At 31.9% G+C, this 13,401-nt stretch overlaps 1 protein-coding gene across 2 annotated transcripts in view; it reads right to left on the bottom strand.

The window, feature by feature from the left end:
* LOC137922093 (T-box transcription factor TBX20-like) overlaps positions 1–4,095 on the bottom strand; it is a 38,220-nt gene extending 34,125 nt beyond the window's left edge. For both annotated transcript variants that reach the window (XM_068764955.1, XM_068764956.1), the window contains exon 1: positions 3,623–4,095. In XM_068764955.1, the coding sequence (XP_068621056.1) occupies positions 3,623–3,860 (238 nt within the window). In that variant the 5' untranslated portion in view covers positions 3,861–4,095. The remainder of the gene's footprint in view (positions 1–3,622) is intronic.
* Positions 4,096–13,401: the final 9,306 nt, after the last annotated feature.

The raw sequence follows: 13,401 nt of genomic DNA, 5'->3' as shown, positions 1-13,401 counted from the left end.
AGACTGTACTGCTAAAAGTTATTTGCTTCGCATTCCAACAGGAAACATTAAAAGTGTAACATTTTACAGTAATATCACGCTTTATACAGTATAATTGGAAATAGGTATAAAAGATGCTTTTTGCTTATAGACGAGCAATCCCTTTTAAACTTTTTTACTTATGAGCAATAATCTTGTATAATGCATTTGACATGTAAAATGATAATGATAAAATATAATTTACTTACACCGGTCTAATTACAATTGGTATAACTAGAATTTAATAGTAATAATAACTGTAAAATATCTTTACTATGTTTGTGAAAATTGTTTTAAAAACTATTGATAACTGGTTTGAAATTATCAAGAACTCAAAATTAAGAAACTCATCGAGGTTAAAATATTTAATATCAGGTAATTGTCAGCTAATTCATTTCATTCACAGATATAAAATATATTAGGCCTGATAAGGTATTTCTCGCACCCACTATCCACGAATTTAAAATTAGTTTTTTTCATATGATTATAGAATCGTAATATTGATTTAAAATCAGTTCATGCGGAAAGAATAAATATATGGTTATTAGAAAAGTGTTTGTACATTTTGTATCCAATTAATAACTACTTTTATATATGTATTTCAAATAAGATAAAGTTTAAATATATGATTTCGCACACAAATAAAAAAAGTGATAATTTATATTGTTACACGTATATTATTTAATTAGAAGCTGTTAACTATTTGAAAATTAATAATAAGTTAAAATGTGTTTATACATTTATTTATTGTTTTATTAAATATTTAATTCTTAACTGCGGCAGAATTTATATTAAAAAAGTAAAATAAATCCCAGAATTTTTTTTCAATAGTTTTAGTAAACAACAGCAATTTTCACAGCCCTTGTTTTATAATTCCGATGTCATATAAAATTACATACTCAAGTCGATAAGATCTGCATAGGAAACAAAACAAAAAAGAATAAATTAACACGCATTTCAAATTAATGTAAATCGCTTTTAAGTCGTGTTACATACGAATGTCTAATTCACATCGCCTGCATATTATAGCGATTTTTTTTTTCAGATTATTATTTTATTTGCATAAAAATTACAAAGTTCATTAAATATTTTTATTATAAAATATGTGGTCTGTTACTTTTTATATTTCTGTGTTAACTATAGACCTGTGTTACAAAATTCAGGGTCCTTACCCGTAAATAAAAAATTGAAATGAGTTGAATTTACAGCCCCTCATAAAATAATTTTTCATTTTAGAGGAAAAACTTTTTGAAATTTTGGTTTAGATCTAAAACTGACGGGTGATCTTAATATTTAAAAATATAAGTTACAAGCTATATTAAGTGTGTAATAATACATATGTTATAAATAAATACTTACATTATAGTCTCAATCAACTTAATTCGAATTCGAAATTTGGAGTACGTTGGATAAATCCGTCTTAATTACAGTTACTAAAAATGTTTTACTTTTAAATAAAATATTGATTTATATCGAGCAGCGGTAGCTCGGCGGTAAGGGTCCGAGATTGCGATCTTAGGTCTTGGGTTCGATTCACGAAATACAATGTTATATTATTGACGCTTTGTATATTAATTTTATAGGATTGCAGTTGCGTTCTCTGCATACTATGATACCCCACCGTGATCACCAATTCGGTATATCCCCCATAGATATCTTTAGAGAAGGCCTAAGGCCGCCTTGCAGGCGTCTACGGGCTTAAACAACTATTTATATTAAACAATACATATATACATAAAATTACTTCCTTTATGCTTTAGAGTCAAAAAAGAAAAATTATTAATCCTAAATTTTGTAACGTAACGCAGATACTGTTTTTTTATCTTAAATATTATCCTATCCTATATACATTGTATAGATAATAAAAATATTTAATTAAAAAATGTCCTCAAGTTCAATATTTATAGCTCCCAATACACGATATTCAATTGGAATACATATTGCATCTTCATAGGAATTAGACCGACAGTTTGTCTATAAAAATTGTTAAGGACGATTTTGATGATTTCTCTGAGTTATTTAATTAGTTGTAATGGGGACAAACTCACAGAATAAGTTGCTAGTGTTGCTACAATTTCAGTTAAACATACTAAGATGTGGTAAAATATTTTTAGTTATTTACTGAAAATTATTTAAAATACATATCTATATAGTTATCAATTCTCTTCTCTACGTCTTCATATGCTTTCCTCATAGATTTCCAATAGAACTAGTTGAAACATATATTTATGTAGATATATCTGCCGTACAATACAATTCCGGAAAAAATCTATTAAGATGACACGTTTGCCATTCTTTTTCTTGTTCTATTATCTATCTATTTATTGATATGAAAATCGGTATAAAGAATTCGTAGTCAATATAAATCGATTGTGATCTATGGTTTTATTTTTATCTAAAATACCAGCATTTAAAAAGTAAATGAAAAAAACAGCTATTAATTTTTGTTTTGTAATCAAGTTTCTTTTAAACTTTCTAAATAGAGTTCTTGATACAATTAAAATAAAAACGAGATCGGTACCAAAAATCGTTCGACTTACTCTGATTACTGGTGCTAATATACTTAATAACAGACTTAACTATAAAATAAGAAACTAACATAAATATTTAACCGTAGCAATAGCTTTATATCATAGATAGATATTTACTGATATTTATATTGTAATATAAGGCACAAGGTACAGCATAAGCAAGTGTTTTTCCTTATCTTAAGTTTTTATAATTATTCAGAACAGCCAGATAAACTCGTTATCATTACTTAAATTACACTTAATAACATAGGAGAATTAAACACATATAATAAATTTTGGGCAGTCACAGTATTTTAATTACAATCAATCTAAAGTATTACAATTAATTTAGAATTTTTAATATAGTGATGATTTTTTATGTAAAAACGTATTCATTTAGAATATTTATTATTAACATTGCAAAACTTATTTAATACCAGTTTTATATATATACACGTATATTTTTTATAAACTTATGTCTTACGCTGTTGGTAATCGTTTCATATCTTTTTTGACTACACTGCATGGAGCACTGAATGTCATATTTCTATACATGATTTCTTTTTTGTATATCAATGAAGAATAAAGTTTACAACCTATACTACCGCGTTGTTATTAAAGAGCACTGGGCTGTATTATTTTATAACAATCAAAAAATTTAGCTTACTATTTATTGCTTGTTTTTAAACTTTTATGTTATTATAAATAGCATCAACCTGCAAAGTTAAACATAAGGTACGATAATTATTATTAGATGTATTTATTTTTTATCACGGATAGACACGTCAACAGCAATATGTTATACGACTTTAAATTACTTTTATGTAACAAAGTACAATGGTTAATGTTCTTGCTATCAAAACGTAAATAAATTAGAGAACACAAATAATAAATAATACGAGTAAAACAAAATACAAACAATCCATTGTATTAGTTATAGTGAATATTTTATTTTGTCGGTACATTGAAATGGTTGTATATTAAAAACCTTTATGAGTATAAATAAAAATGTATACAAAAGGATATGTAGGTAAGGATAGGTATTTATATTGAGAAATAAAATTATTGTATAAATTAGAGAAACTAAATGTTACCTAGAGGTGTAAGCGTGTCCTCTCTGGGGTCTCTATGCCTTCGCCTCTCCCGCCTTTCCTGTCTGTCCCTGGCCATGATGGCAGCGATCGAGAAGTCAGTGGCACAGGGCCGTACAGAGCAGTCGTCCTCCATCGCGGGCCCCGGCCGCTCCCGGCCCTCACCTTGCAGCAGCATCAAGTTAATCGCCTCCGAACCCAGACTGCCCGACCACAAGCCGTCACCGTCCGAACATCCCATCGATGGCACAGTTGCACATAGTCTCTGCAACGTGTGCAAGTTCCACTCGGAAGTTTTAAAATCGGCAAGCGTTATCACAGGAGCAAATGAAATAAATAAAACACAATCGCTTAGGTCGTTTTTTTGACTCGGATTTAGTGTCGGCGCGTTTGTGCTGCGGTCACGATCGCAAGTTTCGTAGGAGTTGATAAACTTTTTACGCGCGTTGCGATGTCGGTACGGACCAGTGCGACGTCGCGCTATGTCGACTCGACTGAGGCGGCGGCAGGCGGCTGTAGGCGACGGCCGGCCGCAGGGAGGGGCCTGCATCCGCCCTATGCCACCACACCGACCACGCACACACGACCGCTTTTTTTATTACTTCTTTCTCGCTCTCCATCTCTCTCGCACCTCGTCCATCCCTCTCTACCGGCGAGTTTTTCTCTTCGCGATAACTATTGAAATTCGCTAAATGGCTCGCCGCGGCACTAGGCACCCGTTAAGCGCCGACTCGATCCTGTCGAAATATTTGTTCGGGAACTCGTTTCGATAACGACCTGCACTGTTCAAGGAGCACAAATTTTTTCAGCCGACGCGGATTTTCTTATAAAGGTGCACTAACGCATTCGTAATTGCATTACCCTTATATAACATTTCAGTATATATTATTATAAACTCTACTGTCTAATTAGTTACATACATTTATTTATTAAAATAAGTTTTTTTTTTAAATCCATGGAACATCTTACTTCTAGCACATAATGGTAAGCTTATTACACTCATATTTTAAAACAACTATTTCAAGGGTTTTATTCATTCAATTATAGATGGCATAATGTAGACTTTAAAATTAGGAAACTGGGTACATCTGTCCATTACGTATATTAAACCCACAACTTTTCTCTTAATGTCGAATCGTATATGATAATCATGGAAACTTTACCATTGTTTATTACTTTTAAGTACTTCTTAATAATTTAAAACATTCAGACATAACACGTTAGAATATAAATTAATAATAACACACAAAATTGTTTTTTTCACAATTAAATTCATAGGAGAAACTCACCGTTTATCAAATCAACAATGCTTGGCTAATTGCAGTTCTATTATAAACATCGTAATAACATACTGTGTCTACAATACCGGCCGCCAATACGGCTTCAATTACGGCTGGGTTCAAATTTGCGTAAAATTGGACTTACAGACTTACAGTTTCGTATTTATAATAATTTATTAAGTGCGAGGATCTCAAACTAACCATGTCGTATCGCAGTAAACCTTATCGACGGTAAGCCGGTAATGGTCGCACAAATGGCTGCCTATTCGCGAATTGAGACGAAGCGTATTAATTATTTGCCTATTTATTACACACGAAGAAATCAAATAACACGGTTTTTCTCTGCCTTTTAATCATAACTCTCTGTTTTGCATTGTCAACAAACTTCAGACATCAACAAATATTTACATTTATTTAATCAATAAAATTCTTACTACAAAGATTCATTACCTTATCATATTAACATTTTTCAATTCAAGCAATTGCTGAACTAATGATACTCTACTATCTTGTGTCTAATGTACTCAAAATTTTGAAATTTTGAATTTCGAATTATTTATTCGATCAAAACAGGAATGAAGAGATTGCTAGATGCTAGTAATCGATGTATTCCAGGCGATTGGCAAGTTGAGTAGCAGTGGGCTCATCATATAGGACCACAGAACAGGTGGTTTTTGGGGCCTTGGGTTTCATGAGTGAAATCCCACGAAAAGGCAAGCCCAGCGTAAGACTCCACCCAAGGGGTAGACAGGCGAGTTTGTTAATTTGAAGACACTGGATGCAGGCCACTCCAACCAAGGCAAGGCCTATATCCAGCTGTGGACTTCCTTCAGTTGAAACGATGATGATAATGACATCCTAGATAGAGCTCTACTTAGAAAAACATTCAATTGAATAGAAAAAAGAGTCGTTACTTACCAAAATATTAAAAGAAAACTTACCGACGTTTAAAAATATTTCTAACGCGTCTGTAAATGCGCTCAACCGTAGGGAAGTGCGAGCGCAATGCCCTATATTTTATTACGAACACAGAGGTCCATGAAGCACTAAACAAGAATTATTAAGGAGGAGTTAAAAGTAACAGGTATTATATATATGCAACGACTGGAAAATTACTAGAACTTCTTAGCTACTTCATTAGCAACGGTCAGCTGCTCTAAATGACTGAAACGCCATGACTTAAAAAACTTGGAGACAAATGGTGAAGGATGTGGTATATCATGCTGAGGAACGCCCTAAACGAGACAAAGTAAAAGTAACAAATTTGTACATAGTCTGAGACTGATTGCACGTAACTAAAAGTGTGTAAATACCATGTACACCTTTTATTGAAATACATTTGACGTAAGAGATTTATTGCCTTATTTTTATGCCATTCCTCTATTTTAGCTTTTTAGCCGGAAATTATTAGTATTTAAAAATGAATCGATACTTTAACAAATTCAGACCTTAAAGAGTCTTGTGCGGTAGATATTGAAAAATCTAAAATAGGTATAAAAATCTGATTTTAACGTTAACTTACTAATAAACTTTACGAAACATTTGCCAATACACGGATGACATGATAATATAAAAATAATAAACATATTACACACAACAACCAGTATTGAAAATGAAATATAGAACGTATGTAATAGAATAATACATACGATAAAAGATATAATAGAAAATGTACTATAATAAATTTGTGTTTAAAAACTGTGACTTAGATCATAGATCTTGGAGTCCGTCTTGTATAGACGTAGTTTGTAGAATTAATATACATTAACTTCTACTTAAAAACAGTGTGAAGATAAATCGAGGACATGTCGCTTCCGCTAATTGGAACTTCTTAATATAATTTTTTATACATATTTTAGTGGAAGATGAGTAATTTTACTTGTCAAATAAATAAATTTAAAAAGAGAACATAAATAAAAAAGCGGCTTCGAAATAAAATTCAAACTGATATCACAAGTTCTTGACGGGCGATCTAAGTTAAAAAGAAAACATAATGTAGTCAAAAAGCTCCCGGGAAATGCCGTAATCGATTGACAAATTAAAGGACCTATCACGAGCGAGCTTTTATCTTGTCCTGGACTCGTCCGTTTAACTTTTTATTCGTATCAGCGGCGAAGTTGTGATTAAAATTTAAAAAGTAAGCAAGTCGTGTGAACGCACTGTGCTGACGGAGGGGGGAGCGACGCCCCTAGTAGGCGGGTCGGGGGCATCGCCTGCAAGTTTAGACTCTATAGACAGATGCATAAAGCACACAATCGCTATGAAGAATAGGGTGCATCATATGCAAGCGAATGTGGGAGTGAGGGACAGGTCGTCGCTAAGTAGCGTAATAAGCATCTGAGTATGAGACGTGGTTGAAGTTTTTCATCGTATATCTTGATACTGTCAAAGCTTTTTGTTGCATATCTACTATCGACCAATTTGCAGCATACATTATACTTATAAATTTAAAAGCACATAAATACCTTTACTTTAATATAATTGTAGATTGTTTTCTATGTGTAATAAAATTAAATGTAACATATAATATTAATAATAATTATATGTATGTAAAAAGCACATAATAAACATAATTAATATTTCACTGATTTTTTTACCTCTGCGTTGGCTTATGTCGTGCTTAATTATATAACTAGAGGTATAAAATGCATCTTATATCTAAAGGCTGTGAATGTGCGTTGCTATATGGGTTTTGTATTTCAAAATGTTGAAAAGAGTCGGTAACGTCTTAAAATTTGAATTATCTCTAATAATCTCCATCTAAAAATACACACAAACCCACCCATTCTTAAACACAAACGGTCTTCTATTAAGTAACCAATTAACTGATCTCCGCTGCATTTAATGCAGCTTATCCGAGATACATCCACATATAAGAATCCTAGTACGTAAAACGTAAGTTGTGGAAACGTATGTAATTTAATACTATCTCCTTTTTTTATTAAAAATAAAGTAAAACATTAAGTTCTACATTCTTATTATCTATGGCATGTAAACGTAATATATAGTTTTTTTTTTAATAAAAATACTTATCGATTAATTATCTACCCCGACTAACTTCATTCGGTCAAAAGTGATAGGTCCATCGCAGTCCAATAAAATAAATAAATAATAAGTGTATCAGAGTCATTCTCTTTATTTATTGATTTAAGGTATGAATATTGCGATTACTTATAAAACAAAAAAAAGTTTTCTTCTCTTTGGGACACTACAAGATTTTAATGAAAATGTGGTACTAATTTCAAATGGCTATTGAATAATAGGTGTTGTTTTTTCTATCCCTTGTAATTTCTAATTTTTCTACATGATAATCTTATTCATGCCGTGATTTTAGTAAATAATGAATAAGCTGATATCAATTAAACTGACTTATTTCCCCTATTTTTTTACGTTACTTTCAATATCACCAATGAAGTATCTGACTTCTGTAATAAAAACCAAGAGACTAAGTACAAAATAGGGGAATAGTCAGATTAATTGAAATCAGCCCAGTCATTATTTAGTAAAATCACAACATGAAAAAGGTTCTTATGGAGAGAAAAAATATATATTAAAAGTAAATGTATTGGAGCATGCTGCTTACATTATATTTTTAATAATTTGGAGGGATGAAATTCTTTATATATTTTTTCATTGAACTACATTTTTGGTAGTATTCTTTATGTTAGTGCCGTGAAACAAATCTTAGATATTAAGCAGTCGGTTCCACTTCTAAGCTTCTTCATATTCAATGGAGCTCCACAGCGGAAGGATAATGCAATAAGGAAACATAACTTGTGCAAAACGCCAGCATAACATTCACATAACTTAAACCTACAAAGTCAATTGTAGCGCACCCTCAAGTATCGTTTTCGGTGAAGCCATGAAATTTTACTACCGCATGATATTGAAATCTCTAGACTCACTACGTAACATACTAGTGCGACAGGAAATGTCAGATATATTGACACTGAACTGCATTTTGGTATAAATGCGTTCTTCAAAACTGTTTGACCAAAGCCGCAAGGAATTTATTTCAGCAATATACAGACCCGTTTTAACTTATTAATATTTACAAAAACTTATTACTTTTTTGTAACCGTTTTAAAAAGAATGTATAATTAAAATAATCCAAAAGATAGAAGGTTTATACTGTTGACTTAGCTGAAGATCGTGACTCTTTTTGGAAAGTCACACAATATGCCGGTCTTTGTCGGTGTGTGTTGCTTCGACTACTGCAGTACCGAGCGTGGTTCAAACAAGTTGAAAATTAACCCAGTCAAGATATTAAAGTACCGACAAAAGGAACCCTTAATCAGCTACGTACTTACCTATAGCGCTGATTTTCAGTGAAGACTCAGGTTTTTTTTTTGGTTTGGAATTTGTGTTTTTTTGTATTTTCATAAGTAACCAGTTACTGCTATCAAATCTCAATACATGGTGGAAGTAGGGAAAATAATATACGAAATGAAAATAAATATATATAAAAATTATTGTTACATTGATTAAATTTTCGCCAAGGTTGCAAAATTTTGATGAAAGTATAGCTCGTAACAACAAATCGTACAACATAGTACGTAGTAGACCGAACTGTTGGTCCTGAGAGAGGCCTTGGGTTTTGCTACCAAAAACAAAGTATTAGATTAAGCGCGATCTTCGCCCTTCCCCTTCAAACCCTTGTAAGTGCTTACAAGGCAACAATAACCCCTCAAATAAAGATAACTGTTCATAATTGTTTATCTATGCATTATATTCTGAGCTCTAACGGATAAGTGTGAGCCCCTGTACACACGGCAGCGGAGAGACGTCGTTCCGGGCGCAACACTCGTCGGCCTCTTCCCGTCACCTGAATAAATTAGGACGGCCCAATCTTAATTAATGGTCCATACACCCACTATTACTTTTATCGTGATTTACGGACCGGACACGCACTCACTTACCGAGCCACCAGCCTGTCGCGCACATTCAATAAACGAGAACATTTCATTCAATTACATTTGAATCGAAGTCAATTTACAAAATTAAATATTTATTCAATAATTTGTAGCATATTAACTATTTACTTACAATAAAGTCCAGTCGAATCTCTTTTGATGGCTTTTTATGTAATATTTCTTAAACTAGTTAAAATAGTGACAATATTATCGTAAATATTTTACAGTAATTAACATTAAATGATGTATGAGAAATTAGTATAAAGATGGTTTACATTTGTAAAAATGATATTAATAACATTGAATAACGTTGATGTTTAGTTTTTGATTTTGTCTACAGTCAGAAGATTTCTATTATGATACAAAATAAAACATATATAGAGCATCTTTAAACTTAAAGCTAGTGGTTCCATTCGCGCCCTGATGTAAGAAGATAAGAAGAGCCCAAGTGAACACAAACAGGGAATATTATAATACTAAGAGAATTTCTCAACGATCAACGCTTATAAAATACGCGTGTGATCATTAAAAGGCTGTTATAACGTTAGCAAATACAGCCGAGACATTCCCTCACCCGCTCATGGGATCTCGAAAAGACTTACTTAACGAACGTAACGAAAATAAATAACCAGTAACACACGCCTCGAAACATTTCTTTAGAACATATATTTGTTTACTGACTCCGTCCCTGGCGGAGGGTGACAATACGGTCTTCGTTAGATAGACGGTCTCTCACTCTCCGGGGACCCGCTAAATCGCATCGGTTTCCCTGCCTTTTCGTATGTTCGGCCTTTTTCTTTTTAAAAGCGTAAATTTCGAACAAAGCTCCGACGTCACCTGACTAACATGTTTAGGTATTAGACAGAGGTTACGATTTATTTTACCTCCATTACAATTACGACATAATTTATGGATTTCACTTGACTACATTAAGTGTAAACAAAAGGTTTGCTCATTGGATTTAAAGATTAATTTTCTTTTAAATCCCTTCGTAAATACATTACTCGTAAAATTTTGATGATATTTGTTTTCAATATAACACTAGACGACAATTTCACATTCAAATATGTCTAATATATGCCAATTAATAATACTAATATTATATAATGCCAACAGCCGGTCAGTTCTCTCACCAAATTATATTTTTAAATACATTGCTGGCATTCGACAAACATGTTATTAAAATACGACAAAGAATTATAAACCCTTTAGTTACGAATACATTTTAGGTTTAATTATTTGTGAGTATAATTTAGCTTTTGTTTACATTACACGACACAGCGTAATACAGAACTAAAACTTGTAATAGCTGTGTTTGTGTAATTAAAATTAGTGAGAAAAATGTCAAAATAATTATTATGAGTAACGCTTATGAATTGAAAATATATGAGCCTGAAAATTTGAACAAACATTTCTGTTTTTTGCCTTTTATTTACGAAAAATAAACGATTACTATATTCATCTAACAATAAAGAATAACTGCACAACATACCAAATCTGACAACTTTGATTTGTTTTAATTTTACTGACAAAATTTTTTTCTTCTTTATTGCTAAACCTTTGTTCAAAAAGCACGTTGTCGAATCTATTCTCGATAAATACTCAGAATTATTTATCTACTCATAGTCTTAGTTAAATGTCACAGATCCATGTCATACTCCCATTTAATATACTTAATAGTATTTACATTGTCAATTGGGTTTAATTGATTTTATATCTTCAAATATCGTTACTGACCCTGATATTCTACACTTGTAACGTTTCTGTAGTCATAAATTACTTTTTGTTCTTTTGTCGGCACACTAAATAAATGTATATCTAGTTAAAAAAAAAAAAAAACTTTTATTAATATTTGAAGAGTAGGCTATAAAACGTAAGCGAAGTTGATTCCTTATAAAATAAATCGAATAAATAAAATTCTCTGTCACCTTGAGAGGAATTATCTCATTCATTCATTTACAATTTTTTCGTTTTGAATTATAAATAGTGGTTAATTGCGTACCTCAATAGAAGAATATCGAAAAACCCAATATCATAAAAACTAATTTCAAATTTAGCTATTCATTTTAAAATAAAGTTAATCGATATGAGAAGTTCCCAAAACATTCACGACCAGGATTTTTATTATCACAGTCGTCCTTAATCAAGTTTTTGTTTCAATTTGGTTTTAGTTAGAGCAAATCAAACCCAACTTTTGTCTCTTGTAAATGAAAATATTACATTTTATTTTAATTTTTATTTAAATTATTTATGTGTGATGATTTTTTAAATTCATTTCATAATAATCTAAGGCATTATTAACTAAATATTACAGTTGATACGGCGCCTTAAACCAGAACAAAGTAATGTGTACGGTTAATATATGCGGAACCTTTATCGAAGTTAATAATGTTTTATTCTAAATTCTATAAAGGAGACAAAAAATAAGAATGTAATAGCATAACCCTCACTATCCACACACTCATAATGTGCAAACGTTGGGCTCTCCACGTTTGGCTGACAGTGTTGCAAGCGGCTGCCAGAGCGCTGCCACACTGTCAGCGTGGTAAAAAAATCACTTAAAATTGGTAGATTTAGTTAAAATAATAAAATCGTTAAACAGAGAGAACTCTTTAAAATTTTCAGTACGTAAATGTATACACAAAATTACATATACAAGTCAAAAAGTCATATGAATGCTTTTGTTTTAGAAAATGCAATAATTTCTCTTATTATAAAGTTTATAATAATTTTAGCCATCTCTTTTGAAATGTGCAAGAATTTCTTTACTTGCTTCAGATGTAAAACACACATCGCGTTTCTCGTCTTTTTTCAACAAAATTTAAAAACATGGCTCACAATATTTTATAAATAAAACCTACTAAAACTTAAATTACCTACTACTCATATTTTCTGTAATGATTAATGGTTAATACCTTTAAATGGTTTTTCTTTGTGACGGATTTTCACTCTTTCCATATTACCGTTAACAGATTATGTGAGTTTGATGGAGTATGGCGCCGATGGCGTTAAGCCTAAACGTCATTGAAGAAACCAAAACTTCGATGACTCCTTCATGAACCTTGGCTCGAGCAGCTATATACTACTTTATCGTCGGATTAGATTTGTGTTAGATCAAACTTTGTTATACTTTCGAACAAACAATGAAAACTCTAATATAAATAAAATATAAAGTAAAAAAGTTGGAGTTGTAGCAAATTATTAAACATTGAACATAGCCGGAAACCGCATAATGTTAAAAACTTTGTGTTTATGTTAAAATCTTTACTAATTGAACTTATTTTATTTTAACCGTAAATATGTATGTCAAATTTTATCCTGACGAACTAAATATACATACAGTCTTGCTCTATTCTCGTCTTTAGAAAGAAAAGTGACGTTGATGATATAAATAAATATAAATAGTTTAAGGTTGCAAACCGCTACCGGAAACCGCATCGCTTTCAACGGGGACTGGCGCCGTTCAACGGAGCAAAGCTCGGCGCGAGCTTGCTTTATCTGCGCTGGCTCGGCGCGAAACAATATATTTATTGGACAGTAGCACGCGGCGCGGGGGATCCCGGCGGATGATCTATTCGCCGCACACTTG

The sequence above is a fragment of the Battus philenor genome, unplaced genomic scaffold (genome assembly GCF_028537555.1).
Source record: "Battus philenor isolate CCGP_79_NKW_IND1 unplaced genomic scaffold, ilBatPhil1.0.hap1 SCAF_2, whole genome shotgun sequence".
In the NCBI taxonomy this organism is placed as follows: Eukaryota; Metazoa; Arthropoda; class Insecta; order Lepidoptera; family Papilionidae; genus Battus; species Battus philenor.
This window is presented reverse-complemented; position numbering and strand designations above follow the sequence as displayed.